Below are 18,273 nucleotides of genomic sequence, written 5' to 3' on the forward strand. Positions count from 1 at the left end.
GTAGGTAAATATACTATACATATTTTTTCGTCTTCCAAAAATCTTGACTTAAACAAATTTTAGGCATAGGTTGGGTTGATAACTTATTGTTTACTACATAAGTAAAATTATTACAAATTATTGTATTACTTTAGAAAATTTGACACAAAATCATTCTCAAAGCATGATAAGGACAAATAACTATAATCTTTTATAATGGAAAGTATACCTGAGTAGCTGTCTTTTCTAGTTCAATAATCAAAACAACTTTATATTATAAAATCAAAGCTCTTAGTACGGATAGATGCAGGATCTTTTGTGGTTCTTCAAGCTAAACTACTGACCTGATGATCGCCAACTTAGATACGGAATGCAAAAAAACTTCATTGTCACATAATGTATCTTTTAACCTGCAATTTCTGAAGATTCTTAATATCACGTGAGTAGAATTGCGATCGAAATATGAATTAGATATTTCTATCTGTAGTCGAAACGTCGAATAATTATGTTTTGTCATCAAGCATACCATTCCATACAAATTCGATTAGGAAAGGTGACATCATTATCTATTATACTGCAGCTATTGATATACCATTAGTATGTATAATTAGGCACAGAGAGGATGTAGAATAAGTATTTAAATTTTATATACATTTTATTATTATTTTCGTGGTTAAAGTATATTTAGAATAAAGGAGATCTGAATCGAATACCAATAAGACATTATATAGATATAAATTACGGTATCGTTTTTTTTTTCAGTTACCTTGCCCTAATATTTTATTCATTGACGAAAAAATACAGACGCGAGGGCTGCCTCGGAACATAATAAGTAAAAAGATGAAAAAATTAATACTCTTTTAAAAAAACTAAACTTATAACAATTGTGATCAAGGTAAATCTTATTTAAAAAAAATGCAATTAGTTTATTTTATGTAATCTTTTCGAGATTTGAATAATATACTATTAAATAAATTCTTTATAGTATTTTAAATATGTACATAATAAAATTAATAATAATTTAAAATAACTTTATGTTCATGTAAGTTTCAACAGAAACGGTTAGTCTAAATAATCAGATTGTCCACAACATTATTAAGTATTCATGTTATTGTACCTGTATTGTTAAGCGCCGAAACATATAAGTACCATTGTTTAAATTCAATCTACTCGCTCATAAAAACTTTCGAAGTCACATCTACAACACTACTTGCTTTGTTAAAATTACCTTAAAAACGTAAAAAAATAATTCACAATGAAATTAAGATTTAAAATAAATATTAGAACAAAGAAAGCACGTAATAAACGAAAATGTGATAAAAATGGCTTGTATAAAAAGCAAGAATTAATTAAATATTTGAAAACCGAATTACTAACTTCAACTACTCACGGAGTACCCTATTTTGTAAAGGATAATATACATTACTTAGAAAAGTAAGCCGTGTGTAAATTTAACATTCCAATTAAATTTAGTCACTTGAAAATATCAAATAAAGCTGACCTACAGTTACTGTAGGGAACTTGCTGGAAACGTTTATAAAGCAAAGTTTTAATTTGCAGGCTTTTCTGGGTAGGAAGCTTTATAATATGCGTAGTACTCGCGATACTATTGCTAAACCTGCAGTTTTTAAGATTTATTGTAAGTTTCTCATCATATATTTTTTGATTTTAAGATACTTTCAACTAAAATATTTTGCGAAAAATTATAATTTCAAATCTATTTCTATGTATTTTAAGTAAATAAATATTTTTTTTAAATAAGAGTGGATATACATATAAAGCTTGCTTGCAGGCGGCTCCGACTGTGATGAGTGTTGAGATGAACTACTTCGACTGGAATATTTCATATCCTGCTATAACTCTCTGTCCACTCTATAAATCTGATGTACCGAGTTTTAAATTAAATATTATGTGAGCTCTATTAATTTTCGTTGGTGGTTTTATATGATTCAATTTGTTTAACAGTCATTGATACAAGTAATTATTACAGGAAAACATACAACGAAACTGGATTGTCTATCGAAGGATATTTATGGGCGATATCACAAGCTGCTCTTGACACATTAGAATATATGGATTTAAGTGCTCCCGACGATGTAGTCGCGGTAAGAACTATCTCCTTAAAAAACGAATTGTAGTAATTGCAATATAAAAGTAACGCTGTTTTCTACAGCTTTACGCGTAATAAAATACATCAGCAAAATAGTAACTTATTGATAGATATGTCTTATATCTACACATATACACTAACATATAATATTATTAACGTAAATTATACGTATAACGTATATTCTATACTTAGAACTATCTTGTAGTAAGTATGATATATATGTAAATAAAAAATAAGCTATTATATATATGTGAATAAAAAATAAAATACATACAATAAATAAATAAATAAATTGTCAGTGCGCCACATTTCCTCGTCCCGAAAGTCAATTTCACTTGTAGTTTACCTGTTTTTTTGTAACTTCCCTCTGATTAGTTGCCATTCATTTGTGAACTAATTTCCGCTTATTAAATATCTATTTTTAGTTTACACAATTTTTATATAACTACCATTTGTTTTTTGTGTTCTCAAAACTTATACACGTAGCATCCCACAAGTGCCATTTCCCTAAAATCAATACTACTAGCTTAGTTTTGATCAAAAATATTGTTTCGTGCTTTTACATAGTATTTTTTTATGCTTTTACGCCTAACTTAAAAACTAGACCTAAATTTAAATAATACTAAAATTCCTTTAATGATAAGTATATAAATAATCCGTATTGATAAATAGGAGGAAACTAAGTACCACAATATTAATTTAAAATGTCCACAGTTAATTTTAAATACAGTACACTTACAGTAGGTAGGCATGTAGATATATTTTTTACATAGCTTCAAGAAAAAATACCTTAATTACACAGATTAATAAACAAAAGGCAGATGGAGCGTGTCTAACAAAAAGTATGAAGCCACTTTTTATTCATGTGTGCGTGGCGACTAGAAATGGCACTGTAGGAACACGTGCATCTATGTGTGTATAATGATACCATAAAAAGAAAAAAACTCCCTATATTTTTTAAAATGTCCTTTTACGACAATAGGTTCTAAAGTTTTATTTGGATACATGAATTTATAACTAAATAAATACTTTAATAATAATAATAATATTAATAAAGGTTTCGTTAAAAATAACGAAAGAAATAGGTAATATGCTAGGCTTTGCTTCGGGTATTAATTTTGTTTTTGTTTAATAAGGTTTAAATGGACTTTACAATGTTTACAACTCTAGATAATAAAACTTTAGTGTTTTTCAGTAGTATCATATTTATTTCATTAGACAAATTAAAAAAAAAACATACATAATTTAAAATATTTATTAATAATAATAATAATAATAATAATAATCATCATCATCATCATTTATTCATACACATACATCGATATACAGACAACTTAAAGACTAGACCAAAAGATTAGATAGTATTACAAATAATTACATTGGAATTTTTTTTTATCAACCAACGACATTTTTCGATAAAGCATAAGCCATCCTCTTTAAAATTAATGAACACACAACGCAAAATTTTGAAGCCTGCCAATTATTGTCTTGCCTGCTTTGGCGAATAATAGAAACCCATTCCTCGCGTAGAACAACATCTGCGGCAATCTGCAAAAATCATTAAATAATAAAACTTGACACTGATTACAATATGTATTCTTTAAATATATCTAGCATCTTCCATTAATTCCACTAATATTATAATCTGGCTATTGGCCACAACTTAACAAAATATACAATATATGTAAATAACTTCATCATTATACCTATATATATATATATATATATATACCTATATATATATATATATATATATATATATATATATATATATATATATATATATATATATAAATATATATATATATATATATATATATATATATATATATATATATATATATATATATATATATATATATAGGAACTAAATTGATAACCATATACATTTATATTTAAGCTCCTGCATTAGATATTAATGACCGAATCACAGTAAATGGTAATAACAAATAAAAATACATCTAAATTCGGAATAACTATTTAGGCGTGATATTACGTGTGGAAATCGAATACACGTCCGTACATTTAAAAGTCAGTCTCACTAACGCCTAGACCATCAGGTAGTTTCCCCAATTGAAGGGAAAAACATTTCGCCGAACACTGGCAACACAGTTGAATTAATGTCGAGGTTTTGTGTTCCGAGATAACCATATAATTTATTGAGTGAATAAATAATAAAATCAATTAAATAATTTATAATTACCTGTGAAATGAAATTGCATCCTCTTTTTTTTATTTTTGGGAACAACTTTCACAATGTTTAATAACACAAGACGGCATTTTTTTACACAAAATAATGAATCACTCGAGACGTTTAAACAATACGACGCTATCTTTAGCACTGCTGCGACTTTGTATTCGCTTTTGATTTTGTATTCGCTTTGGTGGCTTCACTCGCATGTTCGGTGCGCTCCATCTGCCTTTTGTTTATTAATCTGAGCTTAATTAAAATTAATTATCATAATGAAAGAGTTTAGAGCGAAAAATCAGAGCCGATAAATTATAAGTCTTTTTAATTAAATTCACACTTTTCAATTGGTTAGCTAATTCATCCGAAAGAGTACGCAACAACGGCAGCTTTGTTGTTCAGAAAATTTCAAAACACGTGGTTGGCCACTAATACGAACTGGTCCATTACTGTGGACGCAGCCATGACGGAAATGGGCATGTGCCACGTGATTAACTCCAATGTTGCGATATACGACGAACCTCAGTAAGTGTTATATAAGGTGTTTTTTATCATCTGCATTCGTTTAATAGAAGCTTTGTATTTTTGACTGTTAATATTACAATTTTAACGAGCTTTGATATTTGTTAGTTTTTATTCTAGATTTTGGATTTTTTTTGCAAATATCCTTGCATTTGTGCCATTTTTTCACCTAGTTGTAAATCTTACCTAATTACAAATAAAGTAATCTCATTAAATATGTCTTTGCAATAACGATCTTGGTTCGATACCCGCTCATGAAAAATGTGTTTACTTGGCTTGCGTGGTAGTTTGGATGTTTATAATTATTGTGTTTGTGTTTCCGGAACTTCAACTCAAGATCTATATATATATATGTATATTTAAAAAAAATGAAAATGAATTCTTCATTGTTCAGTTCGTTTTTTTACTTTTATTAGTCTACAATTTTTAATTGGCATGTAAACAGTTACCTACCTGATTTTGTATTTTCTAGTTCGTGGAAAACGGCTACAGCTGCTACGCACGTCAAGAAAAACATTGAACTCTCCATATTTGAAGCGGATTTCTTTACTGAGATAAAAAATTATTCAAATGTTTACAAGGTGAAAATTGCATACTGCAAATTTTGTATTACAGTATACAGAATAGATTCAACATAATTATCTTATGTTAAAAATGAACCGACTTGGGTTAACCTGTAATGGCTCTATTACTAGGCACTGGCCTTTTCTCTATAAATATGTGTAGAAATATCACCATTCTAGCTTAAGCTACCATTATTGTTACAATTAGAAAATTATCAGCTCCCAGTATCAATGCAAAGTGTAATTAGCTCAGCAACCCGTCTCACAAAATAAGTTTTCATCACCGCTACTCCATTTCAGCGGTTCACTTATATAAAATACAAAATACAATTTGGCACAAGACAATAATTTTAAATATAAAAATAATAATAATACTTTGATAAAATATAAAATAAATATTTAATATGTGGTGTCATGGGACACCAGGTAGGAACGAAAGGTCACTTCCGTTATATATTTTTCTCACGGTTTTAGTATCTCATTTTTTTCAGTTCGGTCGCCCAGCCAAATGTCGAGCCTGCCGTAAGGAACTTCGTTCCAAAAAAAGTTGACTAGTAATATTTTAGTTTTACAAACATCATATTATACAGTCGTGTGACTGATATTACGTCACTTCCGTTATATATATTTTTTTACGGTCTTAGTATCACATTTTTTTCAGTTCGGTCGCCCAGCCAAATGTCAAGCCTGCCGTAAGGAATTTCGTTCTAATATAATAATTTTATAAATAATATAATTAAATTGATCCAGAAATAACCGTCAAGTAACATAGGTCACGTTAGCGTGTTTTAGCGCAAATGAATTACCGTACGTACGTACCAATAATAATGTACAGAAAATGATTTATTTCGAACAAATTAAAACGCACTCATCCCACAAACTAACGGTTCAATTTGTAAAAAAAGGTCCTGCACTAAATAATATAATATAGTGATATGTAGTCGCTGTATAATGTTTTTTTTTTAACTTTTATTTATCTACCAATCTGATATCTCCTATATTTATATATTTATAGATATATTTATTTATTGGCGTATTATTGTTTCAAACTCTGCGCACTCCGTCTATTGCAGACGATTTAGACAATGTCAGATAGGCACTGTATCGCCTAAGACGCTCTTCAGGAAAACGCAGAGTTGCTTATTTTATGTATACCGACGTGATATTTATAAAATGAAGACTATTAAATATTTCAGTTACAGTAAAACTGAAAAAAAACCTTGCCAGAAATAATAAATTTAAAAGCTTGTAAAGAGATATAAATTTGAATGGGAGTTTAAAACTACAGAATATTTATAAATATTTTCATTTTAGTGTAAACACAATATTGAATAAAGTTTATTAAAGCAACTTTTTACAAATATTTTTACTAAAACAGAAACTTATTTCCATTTGCAATCAAGTTTAACAAATATCTACATTTAGATAAATATAAATATCTAAAAAATAAACGCTTAACACTCAACGGCACCCAGTAGGATTATCTCCTGTGTCCAGACCACGATAAACATCACAGCAATCAACAAGCATCAACAGCACATGTATTCAAAATGGCGATCCATAATAGCATAGGCATAGGGATGCAAACGTTATTGAGGATGTGCTCGCGAAACTGGCAGCAGGCGCTGTTTTAGATTTTTTTTTATATATATAAGAATGGGGGCAAACGAGCAGACGAAGCCATCTGATGTTAAACGGCTACCGTCGCCCATGGACATCTGCAACACAAGAGGAGTTGCAGGTGCGTTGCCGGCCTTTAGGAAAAATGTGCTTATACACTCGACGCTTGAAAACCCCCAAATTATAGCGCTCGGGGAAAAACCTCAGGAGGAAGGTAATTCCACAGCTTGCATGTACGCGGAAAGAATGCGCGTAAAGCTCGCACATTGGTTGCAAACCATGCATCCAAATGGTGTGGATGGAACTTAGTCCTTCGGCGAAGGGTACGATGATAAAATCGTGCAGGCGGCACCATATCAAATAGTTCGTCAGAACACTCACCGTTGTACAGACGGTAAAAAACACACAGAGGGCCAACGTATTCCCAGCTTCCCCCTTGCTCTCAATGGCGGTTGCCCAGCGGTGTGTTAGGTACACTAGAAGGTCACCAGCGCTGCGACCACGACGAAATCCGTATTGTCGGTCGCTTATGAGCTGGCAATCTTCCAGGTAACCAAATAGCTGATTGTTAATTACCCGCTCCATCACCTTAGACAGCAAAGAGGTAATCGCAATTGGCCGGTAGTTAGATGGATCTGTGCGGCGCCCTTTTTGGAGATAGGGTGCACAATTGCTACTTTCCACGAAGACGGTACTATACCAGTGGTTTAAGAAAGTGAGAATAAACGCGTTAGAACTGAAGTCAATTCAGGAGCACACGTCTTAAGTACGAGGGCCGGAATACCATCAGGACCACTGGACTTCTTGACTTCGAGGGAATGCAGAACACGACGAACGGCACTTTGCTCAAAGCGTACATCACGCATCGTGTGCTCGCACCTAGAAATGCTCGGTGGTGCCATCCCCTCATCGTTAAGAGTTGAGTTCGATGCGAAAAGAGTGCAGAGAAGTTTCGCTTTCTCTCTCGCGGAATGTGCCAGGGTGCCTTCAGGTTCGCGCAATGATGGGAGTGAAGACTGACAGAAGTTGCCATCGACAGCTTTGGCAACAGACCTAAAGGCACGGGTTCCAGTTGGAAAGCCCAATAATCTCTCGCCAATTCTGCGAATGTGTTTAAACTTTGCCCTAGCGATTTGCTTCTTGCAAGACCTGGAGGCAGCGTTGAATCCCCTCTTCAGGTTATGAAACTGTAGATCCCCCGCATCTATTGCCGCAGCCCAAGCCCGATAGCTCTCCAGCTTGGAACTACAAGCTCAACCAGGGCCGCGACCTCCCACCGACACGAATAACTCTGCTGGGAATGAAACATTCCATTCATTCCATTCCTCAACGTTTTGAAAATTAACATGTAAATAAAAATGGATGTTAAGACTTATATTAAAAAAAAACGCACATGTATCTACGCCACATAAAAATTAGCAGTAGGCGTTACTATTATTTATCTAAAGTATTTATCACACATAATGTAATAGCAGAACCGGCCAAGTTTTCAGTTTATACAAAAATTAATAAATAAAATATTCGCTTCTCACACTCAACGGCCCTCAGTTAGATTATCTGCTATGTAAGGGGTCCAGAAACAAACACAATTCAAAAACACCCACAGTCCCTCACCAGACAACGACAAAAATCTATATGACCAATACAAATATATGTCGCTAGCGAGGAATGCTGGGGATCGAACCCGCGACCGCCAGCGCTACAGCCACCGCTTTAACAAAGCATTTTCATAATAAGAAACATTAATTTCATCTTATATTGCCAGGTGTTCATACACAGTCCCGAAGAAGTAACGACAAGTACAACATCATCCTTTGGCGTTGACGTAGAAGGAATTATCGAATTTGGTTTGTCTGTTTGGAGTAGTAGAATATCAGATGCATTACGATATATGCCACGCTTCCTTAGAAAATGCAGGTAATACAGTAAGACCACATTCCAGATAGGAAGAATGCTTTCGATGTTATATGATATAAGATCACAGACGAACGGTGAACTTTTTTGGTTCTCGAATCTTAGACAACACTGAGTTTTTATAGGTTTTCTGTTAAAATGGACGAAAATATCTCCCCTATGTTTATTGGGGTCTAAGGAATATTCTATAAAAGAGTGATTTTAGGTGTCTAGCAAGCAAATGAAGATTGGAAGTTGAGGGCAAAAACTAAAGCTCAGCATAACTTCTGTAGATAAGAGAATATGTACAGCTTAAGAAAGCATTATATTTAAATAATAATGTCACCTTATCGTGAGAAACGTTTTCTTTTCCTTGCGTAGTAAGGTCGGAATTACATTAACAATATTCCAATCCGGCGTAGAGCAAACCTAGCGAAATAAGCCCCATTACTCGTCTCAATAAAAGATGAGGCTATCGGCCAACAGTTCAAAATTTTCACGCTTTTATGAAAATATTAAAAATATCTTGATAGACAAAGCTTAATATAATCAGTAAATTAATCATTCAAGAGCATTTTAAAGGCCAATCGCATTTAATCAATCATGTATTCATTTATTAGTAGGTATATATGTAAATGTATTATGTTAATATATTTTAGAAGCTTTTTTAGTTTGAGATAATCAAATTGTGTTTTGTCTTTTTTTTATCTCACTCATCATCACTACAGCCTATTGCAGTCCACTGCTGGACATAGGCCTCCACAAGCTCGCGCCAAAAATGGCGTGAACTCACGTGTGTTGCCCATAGTCACCACGCTGGGCAGACGGGTTGGTGACCGCAGGGCTGGCTTTGTCGCACCGAAGACGCTGCTGCCCGTCTTCGGGCTGTGTATTTCAAAGCCAGCAGTTGGATGGCTATCCCGCCATCGGTCAGCTTTATAAGTTCCAAGGTAGTAGTGGAACTGTGTTATCCCTTGTTCGTCTCTTACGACACCCACGGGAAGAGAGGGGGTGGCTATATTCTTTAATGCCGTAGCCACACAGCTTATTTTTTAATCTATTTAGTATGAATCAGGTAGGGTAGGTAGGGACATATTAGCAAAGGTAGAGTGCGCAGCTAATCAATTCCATAACTTCGCATAAAACAAAGAATATCTTCGGGCAATATTTGTATAGTAATTTTAATGTTTTCACTACGTGACAAGTCCTAAAATTGTCATGTATAAAAATATATATGCGAGTTATCGTGGTATTCAATTAGCAAAAATAGTCAAGAATAGTTATATATATAGTTACATATGAGTACATTTATATACATATGAGTTTGTAGCTCTGACAATGCAAACTTATAAGAATCTCCGTACGTCCTATATTTTCAACAAACAAAGCAAATTTTTTATTATTATTTGTACTGATATTATTATTATTATTATTTTATAATGCACTAGCAGCTCTTGGAGCTGATGCGTGCATATCACTGCACTTATGTTCTCTCTACTTTAGTTTTTAAATGTTCATCCAGTCTGTTTTTAAAAGTGTTTACTGATGGTGCACCAATCACTGATTCTGGCAGCTTGTTCCATTGGGTAACTACGCGATTTGGCAAAAAGTGACATCTGGGGTTGCTATAGCAAGGAGATCTTGTTAGTTTTTGAAAATGTCCTCTTAATTTTGGATTTGGATTCATAATATACGTCTTTAAAATTCTTGATGTTATAATGTCCAGTTAGAATTTTGTATGTTTCAATGAGATCTCCCCTCTGTCTACGTTGTTCCAATGTACTTAATTTAAGTTCTGAAAGTCGTTCTTCATATGTCTTATGTCTTAGTGAGGTCACCATTTTTGTAGCTCTACGTTGTACTTTTTCCAGCATTTCTATGTCTTTCCTAAAGTATGGACTCCAGATTTGGAAAGCGTATTCTAGTAGTGGACGGATGTAAGTTTTATAAATTTTGATAAACAAGTCTTTTGTAATAATGTTAAAAGCTTTTCTTATTATATAGAGCATAGAATTAGTCCTTTTTGTTATACTTGTGATGTGAACGTCCCACTTTAGGTTATGTGTAATGTTCACTCCAAGATCTTTTTGGTAGTTTACGGGTTTTAGGTGTACATTTCCTATTTTGTAAGACATTTTAGGGTTGTTGCTACCTATGTGTAAAACTGTACACTTTGCTGCATTTAGTGACATTAGCCAGTCTTGTGTCCATTGTACAATGCGATCTAGGTCTTGCTGTATAACATTGTGACTGATGAGAGGGTTACCGATTATTTTAGTATCATCAGCAAAAATGGACAGACATGATTTGACAACACTTTTTAGGTCAGTAATAAAAATTCCAAATAGGATTGGTCCGAGCACAGATCCCTGTGGTACGCCACTGTGAACATTATGAGTTTCTGACAGAGTATCTCCAACTCTAACCCTGAATTTTCTATCTGTCAAGAAGTCTGATATCCACCGGAGGAGTTGTCCTCGGATTCCAAAGTGCTCCAGTTTTGCTATCAACATTTTAATAGGAACCCGATCAAAAGCTTTCTCATAGTCTAATTATATGGTATCTGTTGGATGGTGTTTGTTCCAGTTTGATGTCCATTTATCGAGGCAAGCAAGAAGGTTGGTGACAACTGATAGCCCAGGAACAAACCGATGTTGTTCATCAATAATTATATTTTCGATTGTAATAAACTTTCTTAATTCTCCTGCTATTCTTTTTTCCATTGTTTTTCAAACAATACTTGTAAGGCTAATTGGCCGGTAGTTGGATGCAAGGAATTTATCACCTTTTTTATATATTGGAGTAACATGCGCTTCCTTCCATTCCTGCGGTAGGGTTCCTGTTTTAAGAGATAGTTCATTATATGTGCTAGCTGATGACTAAGTATATGGCTGCATTGTTTAAGTAGTATGGAGGGCAGTGAATCTGGCCCCATTGAGGTGGTCTCGTTGAATGTTTTCAATGTTTTACGAACAATTTCTGGTGAGATTGTGACACTTTCTATGGCATTGATAACTCGTGGCATTTGTATAGTAGGTATAACAGTGTTTGGTGGCTCTACAACAAAGGATTTTTCAAATTGTTTAGCAAATATGTTTGCGACTTTCTCTTGGTCGTTAGTTACGCTGTTACTATCGTCCTTCAGTGATGGAGGTACTGATACTGTTGAGGAGAGCTGTTGGCGTATAAAGGAGTAAAATGATTTAGGTCCTCTGTTAACAACTCCTCTTTCGAATTCCTTGCGTAAGTTCCTAACTACAGTCACAATTTTATTATTAATCCTGCGGTAGTCCATGTAAGAATCAATAGAATTTTCCAGCAAATATTTTCTCCATAGACTCTTTTTATTTTCAATCATGTCTAACACATACTGACTAATCCATGGTTTATTTATGTTACGTTTAGAGTATCTGATTGTTAGGGGGACATGAGTTTTAATAGCGTTGCGGATTATTTTCGAAAAATTCCTCCAGGCAAGATTAACATCGAGACATTCCAATTCCATAACATTATTCTTTAAAAGTGTTTTGTTTATTTCATCATAATCAGCCTTGAAGAAATTCCGTCTTTGTGAAGGAATGTGGTATTTTTTAGAGGACTGAACGTCTATTTGCATTGTGGCCACAAGTACAAGGTGATCACTCTTTCCTATATTTGGATGGTATTCTACTTTTGAACAGAGATTCTCCTCATTACACAGGATCAAGTCTAACAGGGATTCCTCGTCATTCCTCTTTCTTGTTATACATGTGACTAGTTGGTCCAGATTACTATTTACGTACATATCGACAAAGTTACCATGAAGTGTGTTATAGTATTCAGTATCTACATTTTGCAGTGGCCACTTTAGGTCTGGGAGGTTAAAATCTCCCATAATAAGTAAGAGTATTTTCCCTGCAGATGCTTTTTTGATTGTTTCAAATAGTGATTTGTCGGTATCCTCGAATGTGTAATGCGTTGGTCGATATACACCTGCAACTATTACCTCGAATATGTCACATGAAAATTTTGAGTTGAATGTAATAAATAACAATAACAAAAATACGATGCGCTCAGAGCACTAAAAGGTAATTGGGAAATTGATAAGCTTTCGCTTTTGGCATAATTATAAAAATTACATTTGTTTGCTTATGCACATACGCGTATATTGCATGTTTTAAGCCAAAAAAGGTATTGTTAGCTAAAGGTACTGTTATAAGCTACAAAATAGGACGACACACCATGTAGTGCTGTATCCTCGATTTTGATTATTTATTTATTTATTTATTTATTTATTTATTTATTTATTAGGATTACCAACAGAAATTACAACAATAATAACAAAAGAATTATTTTACACAATTAATTAAAGAAGTTTAATTGTATTTCTTTTTAAAGGTAATCACAACATGCAATAATCAAATAGTAAATATGAAATAAAAATATACACAAAAAAAAGCAGCAAAAATTAGAAAATTTTAAATTTTAAATTATCCCGACTTACTCGAAATCAGGCTTATGCGGTTTTCAAATCCTTACATTTATTTTTATTCGTACCATTTTTCTTAGAATCAGACCAAGCTATTAAACATGATCATTATAAATATTGTTTTATTTAATGTACTAAAGGAGTTTCATACAGATTGAAACTACGCGGTACTAAACTATAGCCAAACTTATGTGTTTCCAGCTGTCCCACCTACCGTGTAATTGCGATGTATTACAATATATTATTACACCTTGTTTTACAGAAGTATTATTGAGGTGCCAGGTACGTGCGGACCCGGCGAATTTCGTACCGCCACTATATAATATTTTTTATATCCAAAAAAAGAATTATTCAATTGGATGCAGTCGATCAGAAGTTAAGCGCGTATATACATTAAATAAAAATGAACGGTCGAAATTTTCGACTTTTCATTTTTATTTATATTAAAAATAAGTTCTATCTCTTTTGTTGACAGATTTAGTCACGAACCTATAAGCGAAAGATATCCAATTTACTCACATAGCCACTGCATGATGGAATGTAGAATCAAATTGATAAAGAAACTATGCGGATGTTTACCACATTTTTATAAACCATTAGGTAACTCTTAAACGCACTTGTACTTACACATAATATCTAAGAGAATATTTTGAATGGCTGATACATAATGTCTTTAAGACACAGCATTGTGTTCCTTACCTTGTAGCCATTACCGTCTTCTCCATAAGGGCACACGGGGCCCGTGCCCAGGGCCCCCATTTTCAAGGGGCCCCGAAGGACCGATAATTTCTCTCACACATTTATTATCAAAACATTTTTGTCGGGCACATTACGCTTATTTCACAAATCAGTAATCTTATCAGAAGGTATTTACAGGGTATATACTACGCCATTATATCCATGACTTCCACAAGTTGTCCAGATACAAACGATAAAACGAAAACTAGATACTTGACTAAAAATATTTTTATTCGTAAATTGACGAATGGTGAGTCTTATTCAGCAGCAAAGAAATCTGTATACTGTTATTGCTGCCGTCTATTTAATACCACTACTGGACGTACTGGATATAATGTAAGTTCTCCTAATGGATATAAAGATTGGAAGCATATAAGTAACTTACTGATAGAACATGAGAACAGCTTACAGCACAGGGAATTTATGATGAATTATGATGCAAGAATGAAAACTAATGGACGACTTGATACTGAGTTGCTGTCCCAATAAAAGACAGAAATTAACAATTGGAAGAATATGCTTAAGAGCATTGTTGCAGTAGTGAAATTTTTGGCTTCGAGAGGTCTTGCTTTTCGTGGTGATAATGAGACATTAGGATCACAGAATAGTGGGAATTATTTTGGATGCTTAGAACTGATTAGTGAATTTGATCCTTTTCTTGCTGATCACATACAATACTGCGGAAATCGTGGAAAAGGAAGTACATCATATTTATCGGCAAATATTTGTAACGAATTTATTAATTTAATAGGACAGCAAGTTATGAAAACCATTGTCAAAGAACTTAAATCAGCAAAGTACAAAACTATTAGCGTAGATTCTACGCCAGATCTGTCTCACGTCGACCAACTGACTTTCATAGTAAGATACGTAAAAGACGGACAGCCTATTGAGAGTTTTTTGCAATTTTTGCTTATGGATGAACATAATGCGCAATATATAGCAGATATAATTTTGAACTTTTTTGAAAACCTTGATATTCCTATAAAAGATTGTCGCGGGCAGAGCTACTACAATGCATCAAATATGCCTGGAAAGTACTCTGGTGTTCAGTCAAGAATAAAAGAAGTTTGCGAATTTGCGTTACGTTCCATGTGCGGCACATTCGCTAAATTTAGTGGGTGTTCAGGCTGTTGAATGTGTTATTGAAGCAGTAACATTCTTTCAATTTCTACAAAAATTGTTCAATTTTTTCTCGGCTTCGACAAAACGATGGAAAATTTTGACAGAGCATTTAAGTATTTGCATAGAGTACTGAAGTTTCTTTCGGAAACGAAATGGTCTGCACGCGCCAATGCTCTTAATGCTTTGCAAAATGGTTATTTAAATATTTCTGAAGCATTGTCTTCAATCGCAAGTGACATCAATGAACCAGGAGACACTAGAAAGGAAGCCCAAAGCCTAGCAAACAATGGGAAAATTTGAGACTGTTCTTCTAACGGAAATATGGAATGATCTTGTTATATATAAAACAAGTCTAAGTTTACAGAATACCAATATGACCATGGACGTTGTAACGAAACTTTACGAATCTCTGATCAGTTATGTCAATTCCGCACGCAATAATTTTGATCAGTATGTGGCGTCACGAAGCGACTGCTAAAGAAAAAATCCATATGTTGACTACAAAGATACATTTGAAAGAAAAAGATCTCGCAGCACACACATCACTTTTTTTCGAAGGATCATCAAAGGCTGCACAGTCAAGAGGCAAGGAAATGTTTCGTGTAGATACTTTCATTCCCATAATTGACACATTAAATACACAACTAAAAAAATGTTCGGCAGCATACCAAGAAATTGATAGTTGATTTAGTTGTCTATGTCAGTTAACAACAATCGAATCTGATGAGTTGACCAAAAATGCAAAGAATTTGCAAAATTTTATCATGAAGACATTAATGTAGATGTGCCCAAAACAGAATGTATTCATTTAAGCCAATATTTAAAAAACATAGCAAAGCAATCAGCGGATTTAAATATCTCAACCTTACATAACCTAAAAATTTCAAATAAATTGAAAGAAACTTTTCCAAACGTAGAAATTGCTACAAGAATATTCCTTTGCCTAATGGTTACCAATTGTAGTGGAGAACGGTCATTTTCGCACCTCAAGAGAATAAAAAATGATTTGCGAACAACAATGTTACAAGAACGACTGAGCAATTTGTCAATTATGTGCATAAAAATTGATATCCTTCAAAAAATTGACTTTAAGGATATAATATAAGATTTTGCTCAACCGAAATCCCGAAAGAATCCGCTATCGTAATCGTAACAAAAAAAAAAACAACAGCGTTCTAATATCATAATTGACATATTATATCATACTGTATTTGATAATAAGAATAATAGCTGTATTTGATTACCTTTAATAAATGATCATACTTAGTAAAAAAATATATTATAATTCGCTTTTTTCACTTTCCAAAAGGGCCCCAAACTCTTGTGTGCCCAAGGGCCCCAGCTTAGTTTGAGACGGCCCTGCTTGTAGCATTCCTTAACAAACTATATCAATCAAAAAGTATTTGAAAATTTAATACCCCATGTGATCAGACTTTTGTGTTTAAGATAAGTAATTTAAAATGTTTATTTATTTATTAAATAGGCACACCATTGACACATCATAAAAACATTGCAAGTAGAAATACACAGTTAGACACAGCTACAATACAGTATTATTTGTCTTTTATGGGATATACAGCAATTATTATATAACAGTTAGTGAGCACATAGAGTTGACAGGTATGAATCAATACAATACAAAAGTAAAGGAAACAAAACGAGAACAACGAGAGCCTCTAACGTGAGAAAACAATAAAATTACAGACGCATGCAAAACTTTAAACGGCGTCATCTTCAACAATATTATGAAACATTCAAACATTTACATTTTTTCGATACGTTGTGTTCTAAATTTAAAAGTTAATTATAGGTTACTTTTATAAACTATTTCCAATTTTTTTAAACTTCCGCCCAAAAATTGTAAATACATAAATAATTATGGTGTTAATATTTCGATGTAGAAAATTTTATAATTATCTAAATGTAATCATACAGTTGAATCTAACAATTACTTTTAACAGATCATGAGCGTATTTGCTACATATCAGAATTGAAATGCGTCTTGAAACATAGAAGAGAAATAGTGACTTTACAGATTTCTAAGGAAACATTACAGAAGTTTAATTACGACAAAGATCTGCCCAGAATATCTCGTGACTCTGCCTGCCTTAGCACTTGTGACCTGGACTTGTATTATAAGGATAAGGAAGACTTTGAACCTAAAAAAGGTTTAAACATACTGGAAATAAAAATCACATCTTTCCCAAAAGTAAGAGTCCTAAGAGATATCATTTTCGATATTTATGACATCGTGTGTAAGTAACACTTATTTATTTTTTTAAGAAATTAATAAATTACATCTTACTTATTTTTGAACATTACTATTTTTATTACAGTAAGAAGCGGTGGCGTTATAAACTTGTGCATTGGCAGCTCAATTATTTCTATAATGGAAATAATTATAGCAATACTAAAATATTGCGTGTACTTTTTAATAAAGATACTTCAATCAATGGAAAATCGTGTGCTAACAATGTTTTACAAAATGAAAAAATAATGTTTTCAAAAAAATATCATTTATTTAACGTAAATTGTTAACATGTTAAATGTAAACAAATATATGTATCAATGTTTTTTCTACATCTTCAATCGTAGTACGTGAAAAAACAATAAAATTACAGACGTCATTATCTGAAAAAAAAAATTGTGATTTAGTTGTTGTATATTTTATTCTACTATGCTTTTTAAATATTTACTTTAAAAAAACAAGTTGTTAAAAACTACTTCAATCGTAACACAGCTTATACATTTAACACATAACAGGTTTGAGTTGGTAAAGGTAACTAATGTTTTTATATATTCATTAATATGAACTAGTGGTCGTCCAGTGGTCAAAATTCCACCATAATTAATTTAAATTATAAGTTTAAACACATATATTAGGTCCTTACATATAAAAATCGGCGTTTTGCATGTTCGGAACATAAAGTCGTTGTTTAGGCTGTGACTAATATGAAGATTTTTATTATAAATATTTTAAGTTAAAAGTTTGATTGTACAAACTTGCTACACAGGAAATTGATTTTTTTAACTTGGAACACCGTTCATCCTAGGCGTCAGTTACGTG

General features: G+C 32.8%; 1 protein-coding gene and 1 long non-coding RNA gene across 2 annotated transcripts; both read left to right on the forward strand.

Moving 5' to 3' along the window:
* The first annotated feature begins 326 nt into the window (after positions 1 to 326).
* Positions 327 to 17,703, forward strand: LOC123659279 (pickpocket protein 28-like). Its single transcript, XM_045594527.1, has 11 exons — positions 327 to 418; positions 1,264 to 1,413; positions 1,540 to 1,618; positions 1,772 to 1,890; positions 1,970 to 2,084; positions 4,633 to 4,802; positions 5,245 to 5,380; positions 8,748 to 8,899; positions 13,819 to 13,943; positions 17,168 to 17,461; positions 17,543 to 17,703. The coding sequence occupies exons 1-11, from the start codon at positions 327 to 329 to the stop codon at positions 17,701 to 17,703; spliced, it is 1,593 nt and encodes a 530-aa protein (XP_045450483.1).
* LOC123659014 lies at positions 14,764 to 16,483 on the forward strand. The gene is made up of 2 exons (XR_006743956.1): positions 14,764 to 15,118; positions 15,200 to 16,483. It is a non-coding gene; the product is annotated as an uncharacterized LOC123659014 (long non-coding RNA).
* Positions 17,704 to 18,273: the final 570 nt, after the last annotated feature.

The sequence above is a fragment of the Melitaea cinxia genome, chromosome 13, assembly GCF_905220565.1.
Source record: "Melitaea cinxia chromosome 13, ilMelCinx1.1, whole genome shotgun sequence".
Lineage (NCBI taxonomy): Eukaryota > Metazoa > Arthropoda > Insecta > Lepidoptera > Nymphalidae > Melitaea > Melitaea cinxia.